Here is a 13,245-nt window from a genome sequence, read left to right on the forward strand (position 1 = left end):
AGTGACATGCATCTTGCTTTATTCTGCCTCGACCAAAAGTTGTAATAGTGTTCATGTGGTCCACTATTATACACAATATTTAGTTTTCTGCAGTTTGTGCAGCTCCAGCCTAGAAAAACCTAGAACCAGAAAAACCAGCATAGACCAGCAGGACCAGCATAATGCATGCTGGTTACGTATACCAGCAATGACCAGCATATGTTGTGTTTTGGTGCTGGTATGCTGGTGAACATGCTCATCCACCAGCTTAACCAGCAGCATACCAGCACTAACCAGCATAGACCAGTCAGCCAATCAATAAGTAAGCGATGAAGACTCGTATTGTCCAGCCCCCTGGTCTCCCTGGGTGTCTGCAAACATTTCTTGGAAGTCTTGTTGTGTGAAAATCTGCCACAAAAAACCTCACAACCATCACACTCCTTTTCCTTAATTCCTTTCTCCATTTTTGTAAATTTCTGTATGTTTGAGACATTTCTCTCTACGCAACAGAATGGAAGTGATCCTCCAAAAAGGCAGACCGGCATCGGTTGTAGCAACCTGGAGCAACCTCCCCATGCCTGACTGTGATATGCGACCAGGCCTCTTACCTGTGCTTCCTACGCCCAGTTGGAGGGTGCTGCGGTCCTTCGTAAGACCGTTGGTTTTGGGACTCGCGGTGGGGGCGATGGTGGCTACCGCTCTGGGCGGTCGCTTCCCTGGAACTTTGACCGTTGTTCTCAGCAAGTCGATCTCTTTCCCATGCACGTTCTGCATATAGTCCTGGAACAGACAAGAAGACAACACACATTTGTATTACATTACAAAATGTAATATGCACCTGTCCAAAATACAGTAGCCTACGAACTGTCTGATGTAGGTAATGTGGGTAGTAGAGTTGGATGGTCCTCTGTGACCTGCTGGCATTAAACATCATTACATCATTACGTGTTATCATTACTCCACAACTTCAGAGATACCAGTATGGTTAATGAATAACAATCCATTCGTTTGGCCATAGAGAAGTAGACCACTAGGAATCAGGGAATGTAATAAATAAAAACAACTAATTATCTGACAGGCGAAAAAACCTATTCAACCCCCCCATGGTCTCAGGTCGTCTCAGAGCATCTCTGCAAAGTACATGTTGGGTGACTGACAGTGGCGAATGATCGCAGAGCCATTATGTATCACCTGTGCCCACACGCCATCTCACCAAACAGAGGGATGTTAGGCTTAATGAAAGCAAACGGCCTCATTCTCTTTCAATTTGGCCATTTTGATTTGGTTTAAAGCGACTCCCGAACCCAAACGAGGGAAGCCAAGGTGAAAATCATTGGGCTCAGCAGAAAAAAAGAGCCCATATACCGGCGAGCTCGGCCCTCCGCTGTCCTCCCACCGGCTCCACCGCTATATTACCGTGTCATAAAGCACTCATTTCTTTCCCAAGCCTCCTCGCTAATTACCCAGTGAGCGCTCTCATTTCATTTTATTGCTGGAATTAACAGCCAGATCGAAGCGTGCAAAGCTATTAAGATGTGTGATTAAGCCACATTCAATTAGTTTCTACAAACAATTTAATTGATGTAGCAGATAGAATTAACAGAAGGTGATTGTGTGGATGGCTTGGCTGACTGCGAAATTAAAGGTTCCGCGTCTCCCACTTCCCTGTCTCCCTCCCTCCCACCTTCTCTCTCCCTCTCTCTCAGTCGCTCTCGTCTCTCTCCTTACCCTTTCTCTGCTCAGCTGCTTGGAATAGGTTTGAGCGGTTAAGAGTGCTAATGTAACCGTCTCTCCTCGCTCACCTCACAAGGCGGCGGACGCGGATGCCCAATAGATTGCCCCTGATGACTTGCAACAGCTATAAAGATCAAGATAGTCCCGTCCACTCAATTACATACATCACCGCGGCGCTACACTGCACTGCTAATAACCGCCCGTAAATTAAACCATTAGCACACTGTCAATACAACAAGGCCATAAACCATGCTCTGCTCTCTGTGTAACCTATATGTTGAGGCGGGGTTATAATGTCAAAGGCCTGACCTGTGTCATAGCAAAATAACTAATTGGACATGATTAAATAAATAAAATTAACTTAGACGATGCTTTTGTAGAATACATTTCCAATTCACTTTTAATTCGCCATGTCACCTAAACACCCCAATATGTAATTCTAAGACCTAAGGTCAGAGACTTGACCGATAAAGGTACAGAGTGGGTTGTCATGGTGACGAAGTGATGGAGGGGTTATGGGGATATGGAGTGAGACGAGCAGGGCATGTGTCTGTGTGTGTGTGTGTGTGTGTGTGTGTAGGGCTGGGTCTCTCCGGAGCTGTCTGCTGCCAGCCACCCGAGTGTTTAAGAGGTATTAGCGGCCCAGCGGGACTCTGACAAAGATGGATGTGAGAGGCTGGTCAGGCTCCACCGCCACGCGGCGAGAACCATTATAAATACAAGCCAGCGTGGCATCTGGGCGCGGCGGCCACGCAGCAGCACAGCCATGTCTCCATTAGCCAGCACCACGGCTGGGCAGCGGGCACCGCAGGGGAGGCAGAGATGACCAGCGCAACACCCTGTCCCTCCATCCCAGCTCACAGTCACAGGGTTAGTTAAGAGAGCTATTGTGCACAGAGATAATGCTCTGGAACGGGGGGGGGGGGGGGGGGGGGGGGTGCTATAGGACCTCCTACGAGGTAGCATTCCAGCTCAGCGCAGAGCAGAGAAAAGTACACAAATACTTTAGTAAAAGTAGAAATACCACAACGGAATAGTACTTTGTTTGGCGAAGTTGATCAATGTGCTCAAGTATGAAGAGTAAAAGCATAATCTATAAGACGTTCTACAAGTATAATCTATAAAATGTTCTACAAGTATAATCTATAAAACGTTCTACAAGTATAATCTATCAAATGTTCTATAAGTATAATCTATAAAATGTTCTACAAGTATAATCTATAAAACGTTCTACAAGTATAATCTATCAAATGTTCTATAAATATAATCTATAAAATGTTCTATAAGTATAATCTATAAAATGTTCTATAAATATAATCTATAAAACGTTCCATAAGGAGCCTTCAGCCCTCACTGCATTAACCATTATGTTGACTCTGATCACTTCGCAGGTGTATCATTTTCAACAATGTTTTGTGTACAGATAACTTTTTCTTCAAAATAATACTCAAGTGTGAAGTACAAGTGACTGAGTAAAAGTACTGATTTACTTTCCACCTAGTGTAGATGGCATTGTCAAACCACATATTTGCATCAAGAGGAAAAGGTGTACTTTTGTAACACATGTCACATGTAAACTGGGGTGGCAGGGTTAGGGGTTACACTCGCATGTAAACTGGGGTGGTAGGGTTCAGGGTAGGCTTACACTCGCATGTAAACTGGGGTGGTAGGGTTACACAGTACACTCACATGTAAACTGGGGTGGTAGGGTTACACAGTACACTCACATGTAAACTGGGGTGGTAGGGTTCAGGGTAGGGTTACACTCACATGTAAACTGGGGTGGTAGGGTTCAGGTTAGGCCAGGGTTACACTCACATGTAAACTGGGGTGGTAGGGTTCAGGGTAGGGTTACACTCACATGTAAACCGGGGTAGGGTTCAGGTTAGGCCAGGGTTACACTCACATGTAAACTGGGGTGGTATGGTTCAGGGTAGGGTTACACTCACATGTAAACTGGGGTGGTAGGTCAGGACTCCGTTGTCACACAGTGTAACATATTTCTTTTTCCACTCCTTGTTCAGGGATTTCCCACTTCGCTTCAGAAGAATACCCTGTGTGAGAGAAAAGAGGGAGATTTTTGGTGAGAAAGTCCTTCATCGAAAGAACAAAGTGGACGATACGGGTCATTGTAAATGGTAATGTAAATAGATTTGTTTGTCCTCATGCATAATATTTGCATTGCAGCTGCATATACCGGTATGAGCAATTTCCTAATAAAAAAAAAGTAGGTCTTCATAAAGCAAGTGAAGTCCACACATGAGGACAATCAATCAATCAATCAATCAAATCCTTTATTTAACCAGATAAGCATCATTGAGATTAAAATCTCTTTTTCAAGAGCGATCTGGCCAAGCAAGGCAGCAGAAATTTTCAACATAAAAAAAAGAACATCACAATAAAATACAGATAAAACATTCACAGCAAGCTCCAATTTCAGGCAAGTTATCAAACAGGCAAGTTATCAAACACAGTTGCACTGTCCGAGGGAACTGAATTCGTAGGATTTAAAAATGGCTTTAAATTCTCAGAGGGTGACCAGTCCTGGTAATTTTAGGTCCTCTTGTATCCAGGATGAAGGAGCAGCATATTTAAAAGGACAAGACACAAAGACCCAACTGGACCCACTATGTTAATCATGTTTGTCCTGCACAGCTTCATTCTTACTAAAGAGCCTCTTTGGATTGAAACATTGTAACCAAGTAGTTGTTTTCTTTTTGGGAGCATTCCTCTTGCTCATATGCTTATACTCTAATTATATTGTTATATTGTTTACACTGCCTATTTTTACTTTTCTACTGTAGTATAATTGTATTACCTGTATTATGTCTTCTACTATTACCATGTACCTGTACCTCCCCTGCCCCCTGCTGCTATGATGTCTGAATTTCCCCAAGGGGATCAATAAAGGAATATCTTACTCTTAATTCACTGTACAGATTTCTTTCAGATAAGAATTGGCATACATACATTTCCCCCATAAAAATTCCAATGCTTTTTTATTTAATCTTTATAACTTAAAGCGGCACAGAGTAGTTTTGAGGATAAAATAATGACCTCTATAATAACTACGTTGCTCTTAGAGGAGGCTTCTTAGTACGGTAAAGGTGGTGGAGGGTAGGAGCACCAATGACAAACACATCATTTAGCAAACAGTGCTCGCGTTTTTCTCTTGTAAAACTTTATGCATTCTAGGGCTGTCCCCGACTAAGGATTTGGATGGTCGACTATGATTGGCCAAAATTTGCCGTTAGTCGACTATTGGTCGACTAAAAAAAATGTTAAAAAGAAAAGAAAAGGGATAATATTCTTTTTTTTTTTACTTTTTTATCATTCCATTTGGGCTGTGGGGGTGCTTCATGTCTGAAGGAGTCGACTGAAGGCTTCTTGTCCTCTGCAAAAGCATGCAATTGGTCCACTGATGGATACATCTTGATATTTGTCTAGTCTAGTGTGTTCATTAGATGGGTGAAATCCTCTTTCAGTGCCTCTGTGCCTGTTTTCGTAGGCAGTTCGCCTCTGGTATGCGTGCCATTAGCGTTAGCCACGCTTCTAGGCCTCTTTTCTTTTGGAAAGAATGCAAAAAAATTAAATAAAAAAAAATTATACTTAGATTAATTAGACTAATCGACTAATAGGAGTCAGCCCTAATGCATTCAATACTAATATACTATGGATATATCATACTTTATTTTGACTTCTCAGAGGTCAGTTTGTTTCCCCCAAAACTACAGCTTTAACATGTCTTAGTTATACATGACCCACAGTGCCCACAGGTCCCCCTGCTACAGTGTCCACTCACACAGAGAGAGAGAGAGGGGGAGAGAGCAGTCAGTGACAATCCAATTTGCCAGACCCCCTCTCCCTCTCTGACTTCATTCATACACATAACAGGCTGAACTCTGGAGGACCTTTCAATCCTGGGATTAGGGAGTGTGATCTTCCCTCTTCAAAGCTCACTCAGCCCTCTCTTCTATTCCACTTTATCTTCTGGGGGCCTTTTTAGGCCTCTGACTCCCTTATCTGTAGAGTAAACCCACTGATAAACAATGCAGTTGCTCTGCTGGAGGGGGCTAAACAGTGAGTGGAGGGGCTGGGAGGTTCTCTGGGTTAAAGACTGAGGAGGGGCACGCTTAATTAGAGGATTAAGAGAGGGGGGCATGTTTGTGCTTTTACAGCCAGGGCCTGTGTGTGTGTGTGTGTGTGCTTGCGTGTGTGTGTGCATGTCTAAAGAGGGGCACCCTGGACTGTTTTGCTAGCCTGTGTGTGTGTGTGTGTGTGTGTGTGTGTGTGTGTGTGTGTGTGTGTGTGTGTGTGTGTGTGTGTGTGTGTTTAAAAGGACTGTTTTGCTAGCGTGGCCAGTGTGTGTGTGTGTGTGTGTGTATAAAGGGGGGTGGACTGTTTTGCTAGCCTGGTCAGTGTGTGTGTGTAAAGGGGGGTACCATGAACTGTTTTGCTAGCCTGGTCAGTGTGTGCGTGTGTGTGTGTGTGTGTGTGTGTGTGTGTGTGTGTGTGTGTGTGTGTGTGTGTGTGTGTATGTATATGTATATGTATATATGTATATGTATATATGTATATATATATAAATAAAGGGGGGTGGACTGTTTTGCTAGCCTGGTCAGTGTGTGTGTGTTCAAGTTTGTTTATTATTTGTCACAACTAAATATAGAATACTTTATGATGAAATGCTTGTTTCTGTATGAGCCCCTGAGAGTGTGCTACATACAGTAAAACAAGTAAGTAAAAAAGTAATTAAGAAGTAAGTAAAAAGTAAGTAAAGGAATGTTCAGTCAATATACATACAATATACAATACAGAGTAAAATGAGTTTGTCGTGTGTGTGTGTGTGTGTGTGTGTGTCGGTGTGTGTGTGTGTGTGTGTGTGTGGGTGTGTGTGTGTGTGTGTGTAAAGGGGGGATAATAATCCTGATTAACACACGATGAAGAGCTGACCCTCTGTGACCTGGACACCAGGCTGTTAGCCGTCAATCATTCTAATCCTGACCCTGCCTGATCTGGGAGGCCACTCCTGTTGCATGCTGGGAGTCCAGAGAAAAGGCCTTTTGATATCAGATTGAGATATCATCTCAGAATATTCACCTATTAATGAGATAATGTTCTCTTTTTGACAGAACTGTGAGTATATACAGATTATAAAAAATACAAGTACACATTTTTGGGAGTATGACAGATGTCTAAGTGATGAGGTAAATTATTAATTACAGAGCTATATCATAAATTGCACTATCGATCACAGAAAGAAAGAAAAACGCAGCAAATTCATCTTCACACTCTGATCAGAATTTTCCATGATCTTTCATAAAGCAAGACGACATTTTGAAACCCGTACGCGCCGTTTAATTGAATGCTGCCGACCAAACACACCGTTCACAAACTGGTCAATAAAAGAAGTGTAAACACATTTTAATGGCTTTGTAATCATACAGAGCAAATGATCCAGTCACAGGGCCTCTGGCGACTGTATAATGCATGTTTTACAAGGAAATGTGTTTCTCGTCTCGCACTCTTATTGAGGCATACATTAAATCTATACACACAGTCGGCGTGGACCTTGATACATTCATCAGAGCTTTGAAAGAGATCAATACCAGTGCTCGAGACAGTGAGAATCGCTAGATATATACGCGACCTGATTCTTGGATTTTTTTTTTAAACGTAGGCCCTATTACAGGTGCAATAGATCCAACACAAACCGTGTACATTTTAAGTAATTATAACCGTATTCAATTAAAGAATAATTTGAGATAATTTATCATAATTGCTTCATCGTTCACCGTATTGAAAACGGGGCAGCGAATCGAATGGGAACATGTGTACAACAAGGCTCTGCCTCTAACTCTCTCACACGCACACACACACACAACAGTGATCACCATGTTCAGTCTGTGCGACATAAGGAGACAGGCTGACAGTCAGACGCGCTCTCTGTGTCCAGACAATTGTCATATCTCCACAGAGGAGATAGTGTCTTCCCCTTCTATTGTCACACTGCTGGAGAAAAAGCTGCATCCTGTCGCCGTGGCTGAGTGATAGGCCAGACCTTTGTGACAGCCCAGGGAGCAGAAGGAACAGTGTGTGTGTGTGTGTGTGTGTGTGTGTGTGTGTGTGTGTGTGTGTGTGTGTGTGTGTGTGTGTGTGTGTGTGTGTGTGTGTGTTGGGGCAGTGTCGACAGCTCCTCAGCAGAGAGTGCATTGTTGCCCTTATTTACCATGTTTACAGATGGGGTGGGGGCAGGGATGGGGAACATGCAGTGTGTAATTTGCCCAATGGGGGTGGGGGGGGGGGGGGGTAATTAAGCTCAAATTGACACTTTGATCTTCCTGATTGTGCATTTGACCGGCCAGGCCATCAGCTGCTCATAATATGGCATACACCCCCCTCCCACCACCGCCACCACCTCAAATACCCCTCCTGGGCAAAGAGATACTGCCGCTGGCCCTATCTTAATTGTCCAAAGTTGCTATGATACCCAGGGACACAAACAAACCCTCCCACAGTAGAAGGCAGCTCCCCATAATATAACGGCTTGGAATGAGAGGGGTTACTGTAAAGTATGTTTAGAGAGGGATTCTGACCTCCTGCTCACATGCCCCTGGTGGTCTGATCCATTTCAAAGCGGCTAGAGCTGAGAGGTTCACCCATGCATCTTCACAGCAAACCACAGGGTTTAACTGAGATCAATGAAAATGCCATGTTTGATGAACTGTTGCTATAAAGTTAACATATTTAGTTTTCATTGGTTTTAGTTTTTTTCCCATTCGTTCTCTACCGTATAATTATTTAAATGTTTTTGTTAAAACGATCCCATTGATAATAATTTCCATACAGGCAGTCATACCAACACATTCACTTGCCGTTTATTTTTTAAGTGAAACCTGGATACAAAAAAATTAAAAAGGTGTCTCCCTCAAAGCGATAGTTGGGTGAATTGCTGACTGATTGAAAGGGTTTGGAGGCATTGTTCAGATAGTAATTCACTTGGCCAAAGCTTGGACCCTCACCTTAAATGGCAGGAAATGGGAAGGTTTGTCTTAACATTTTCAAAAGGCCATCATCTTTGACCGTTCCCATAATTTGCGGTTGAAGAGGATAATGCAAGGATACTGGCACGGTGTGAAAGCCCTCATATAATCAAGAGTGAATAGTAATCAATGTGTCAATTACTTCTCCTACACCTTTAGAAATGACCTCTACTCAGATTGTGTGATTCAGTACTTTACACACAGGCTCTTCTACATAATTCTAACCTCTCACACAAACAGGGCAGAACAAAAGAGAGACGTTTATTTTTTATATAACCTTTGGGGGTGGGGGGTGTATATATAATTATTATATATTTAAATTATGTCAAATATTTCATAATTGTGATAATAATGATCGTTTTATATGAATAAATTATAAATCATGTTAAATATTTCCAAATGTTGATCATATTTCTTTCAACATACAATTGAGTGTATAGTGTTTTTAGTTGATTAGTGGGGAATAGAATAAAGGAAACATTTACCTATTCTGAGTTAACAGAATAAAATACTTTTGTAAACATCCTAAATCTATGCACAAAACACAACATGCACACAATGCTATTTAAAAAAAATCAAATTAGTTCAGACTTGAGTGTGTAAAAAAAACAATAATCAGGCTACTACTTTTTGTATATAATATATCAGGCTAAACATTTTGCAATATTAACGGTATACATTTCCCCACTGGTCAACATACAAAATTACACAAATTAATTTCATCTGGCAAGAGTACGATTTACACAAACAGGGAAGTTATTTATTATCCAATATTCTTTCTGATGTTGTTCTCAAACCCTACAGGTTCTCCCTAGTAATTTGTAATGTTGTACTATATCGCCACCTAGTGTCTGTCCTGCGGTATGAACCTGCCCACAGCCTTGAACAACACAACAGCCAACATTAATGATGAGATCATAAAACATTGGAGATCAGTTATCAACAGATGAAGTATACATTTGCTGACACTGTAAAGGTGTTTATACTTACCCAGGTAACTATAAGGGCTGTTTAGAAAGAGGGCTCACCTGTTTGATCGGTATGGCCCTTCCACTTCCTATGCTGTCTGTTTTACTCTCAACGCTCTTTGCTTGGTCACTGGCTTTCCGTGACTGCAAGGAAACAAGAGAGTGAGTCGGCAACTGAAGCAACACATTACTGCAGAACCAGGGTGGGGGTGTTGGGAGGTGGAGGGGGGCGGTTGAGGCGAGTATGTGAGTGTTTGTGTGTGTGTTTGATTCGTTATGAGAGTGGGGGTCAGCGGGGGGGGGGGGGGGGGGGGGGTGCAGGATCGTGTCTGGTGTGTGAGAGTGTATGCAGGGTGTTGTGAACAGACTCGACATTGCAAAATAAGAATCTCAAAAAAGAAGCTTAAAATCAACAGACAAGCAGACCAGCGAAACAAACAGCAGTAACACTGACGTGCAAGTTTAAAAAAATAAATAAAAAAAACAACGACACCAGAACAAGACCAGACTAGACACAGAGAACCATCTCAACACAGAAGAGACCGAACACACATTAGAGTCATAACCCGGCCCTGAAACCCACTGGGAGAGATCCTTCCCTCTGTCTCAGACCCAGAGAGGAACCTTAGACCTGAAGACCACCTGCTAGACCCAGTGCAGGCCTTTCAGCTGCTATATAGACAAGTGCTAGTTGCAACAGCACATTTCAGTTGGATAGAATGAGTAAGCAGTTAAGAGGGAGAGAAAGCAGGATAGAAAGGGTTATGTCACAGAAGGCTTCAAAACGTATAGCGTCGACCTGCCAAAACCTATATTGGGACATTGTGAAATAATACGAGACATTTGGCATTATGTACAGATCAACCATCCCGTGTTAAGAGTTAGAAAGGCCAATAAAAACAAACTGCAAAAAAGTTGCAAACTGAAAAATACATACAAAATAAATATTATTAAATAAACAAATAAAATACAAATAAATCAACGTTTCAGGCTCCTGGTCCATTCCTGTGAAAAACACGGTTGTCAGAATGAAAAAAACAATTTTATACAATAAATCATCAAATAAATCATTTAAAAATAAAAGACCCCCCCATCCCGACGCACATAAATAGATGAGGAACAGATAGGGACAGACATGACTGATTATGGACTCACTCAGAACATGGTGAAATGCCCAATCACCGATGGAGAGAGGTAGATTTGGACTTCAAGTAAACCAACTCTTGTTTTTAAATTTTTTCCAACATTTTATTATTTTAATGTTTATTATTATTTTCTTTTCTTTTTCGCTTCTATACAGACACCATACAAAGCAAGTCACAGGTTCACTTCCAGATATTCAACAGATTGAGCCAAACATTGCAGTTCCCACAAAATATAGGATGGACAATAAAGGCATTGTTTCATATACTTCATATATGTATATAATATACTTTTGATAGATTACCATTGTAAATAAAATAAAATACAATACAAGATATACAGTAGTCTATAATTCTGTCAATCCATCGTTCCATGATAGAAAAAAAGCGATTATGCAATAGTTCATAATCTCTGTACCAAAACGGAAATAAAAACAGAATGAAAATAAATAAATAAATGGAATGTGGGGAAAATAAATAATTCAAAAGAAAAAGGAAAAGAAAACTAACAATAACTACATTCATACAAGTCGGTGCAAAACCAGTTTCATGTGTTCATAGCTCTCTATATAATCCGTCTTCAGAACCACAACAACCCTGACACCCTACTCTGATGTTTATGAAGGCCTTCATAAAACTCCCCAAAGATACTCAAACTAAAATACCATTATATATATATATATATATATATATATATATATATATATATATACACACACCACATTTTCAAGTCCATTCAATACTTTCCCTGTAAAAACAATATAAATCAAATAAAGTTGGATCAAATGAATGAAGGAGATCTTACATAAAAGAAGAAAAAACAGAAGCTAAGTGTACTTGGCACCTCTAGTCCTTGAGTCCTCACTTATGGCAGAAGGCAGTGTGATGTTCATGTATGGGTTTTTGTCCTTTGGATGTTTTGGGAAAGAGTTCCAAGCGCGACGCGACGTGTACGCAGACCGTTTGAATAGGGGGTGGGGGTGGGGGGGGGGGGGGCGGACGTTTCCAAGAAGAGAGAGTCTTACTTCATAATGTGTATTTGACAAAGTCTACAACTCCAAAGACCAACTCAACTTTCAGTTGCTTTGAGTTTCTACAGTGCAACCTCTAATGCATTACCCCGAATGCAGCAGAGCACTAAGGGTAAAACAGCCCAAAAAACCCTAAAAGAAAACGTGCTCTAAGTCCACAATCAAGACCGTCGTCTCTATCAGGGATGGCAGAGCAGCGGGACTTTTATTTTTTTACCATCATGCTCTTCTAAGTTGGAAAGCCCTTTTAGTTGAAGAAAGGTTGGAAACAGAAGCACAAATCTGCAAATATTGAAAAACATTTCAAATGGTTATATTTTGTTTAGTTTATGTTTTTGTTTCATTGTTGGACATCCAGTACAAAGTAAAAAAAAAAGTATTAATTAATATTAAAAAAAGAATTGAAAAAAAATATCTAGAGAGAAATTAAAATGAAAAAGCGAAATGACGTAAATAAAACGTCTAAATATTTGTCTATATTTCTCAAATTCTTTTTCGAACACAAAAAGACGGCCTGAAAACGTCACTTGCACAAAATCTCTTGCTATGTTACTTTGACCATGGAAGCACTAGGAAAATATTATGTGTAGTGTACTGACACCTAGTGGCTGTATGTAGTTATGACAAGGGAATGACAGAGAGGGAAAAGACGGGAGTGTGAACCAACGTCTTCCTAAGTAAAGCTTTTAGTACCTTTGAAGAAATTGCCTAATTTACTGCATTGAAAAAGACAGATTCACATACGGTGTGAAAAAATTCATTTTCACATATTGAAATAATTATTTCAAAGGGCTAACTCCAAGAAAAGTTTCAATGTTTCCTTATGTCTGATTTGCTTTGAGTTTTATTCCCTAACACTGACTGATAATTCAGTACATTATTAGGCATTTCATTCTTAACTTCGAATCCAATAGCTAGTACCATTTTAACACCAGCACCAAGGTGGCAAATATTACTTTAAATCTCCAAATTAGAGCCACACTACAACTATCCCCTCCGTGTTGTGTGTAATCTGTGACGTCAGAGTTAAATACCTGATATGTGATGATTGAAGTCTGATTGCTGTTGAACTAATCGGTCAGATTTTGTAGCTTGATGACATTAAGGCATATTTCCCTTCATTTATGTACCTCTTTTAAAACTTCCCAAACAAAACATAAAGTGTACAACTTACTACGCTGTGGTTTTTGAATGGTGACCTTTCAACAACCTGTGCCTCAGCAAGAACCTCTTTTATACATACATTAATGTTTCAGTTCAAGAAGGCGTCCGACATGTGATTCCTAACAGAGGGGAGGGGGGGGGGGGGGAGGCATGGGGGATAGTCTTGAAAGTATTGGGTTGACAT

The 13,245-nt window shown here is 41.0% G+C and overlaps 1 protein-coding gene across 4 annotated transcripts in view; it reads right to left on the reverse strand.

Moving 5' to 3' along the window:
• agap3 (ArfGAP with GTPase domain, ankyrin repeat and PH domain 3) overlaps positions 1-13,245 on the reverse strand; it is a gene marked incomplete at its 5' end in the record, with an annotated part of 324,184 nt that overhangs the window by 133,742 nt on the left and 177,197 nt on the right. For all 4 annotated transcript variants that reach the window (XM_084327289.1, XM_084327290.1, XM_084327288.1 and 1 more), the window contains 3 exons: positions 588-759; positions 3,663-3,767; positions 9,785-9,868. In XM_084327289.1, the coding sequence (XP_084183415.1) occupies positions 588-759; positions 3,663-3,767; positions 9,785-9,868 (361 nt within the window). The remainder of the gene's footprint in view (positions 1-587; positions 760-3,662; positions 3,768-9,784; positions 9,869-13,245) is intronic.

This window comes from Notolepis coatsorum (assembly GCF_963971535.1).
Source record: "Notolepis coatsorum genome assembly, chromosome: 13".
Taxonomy (NCBI): Eukaryota; Metazoa; Chordata; class Actinopteri; order Aulopiformes; family Paralepididae; genus Notolepis; species Notolepis coatsorum.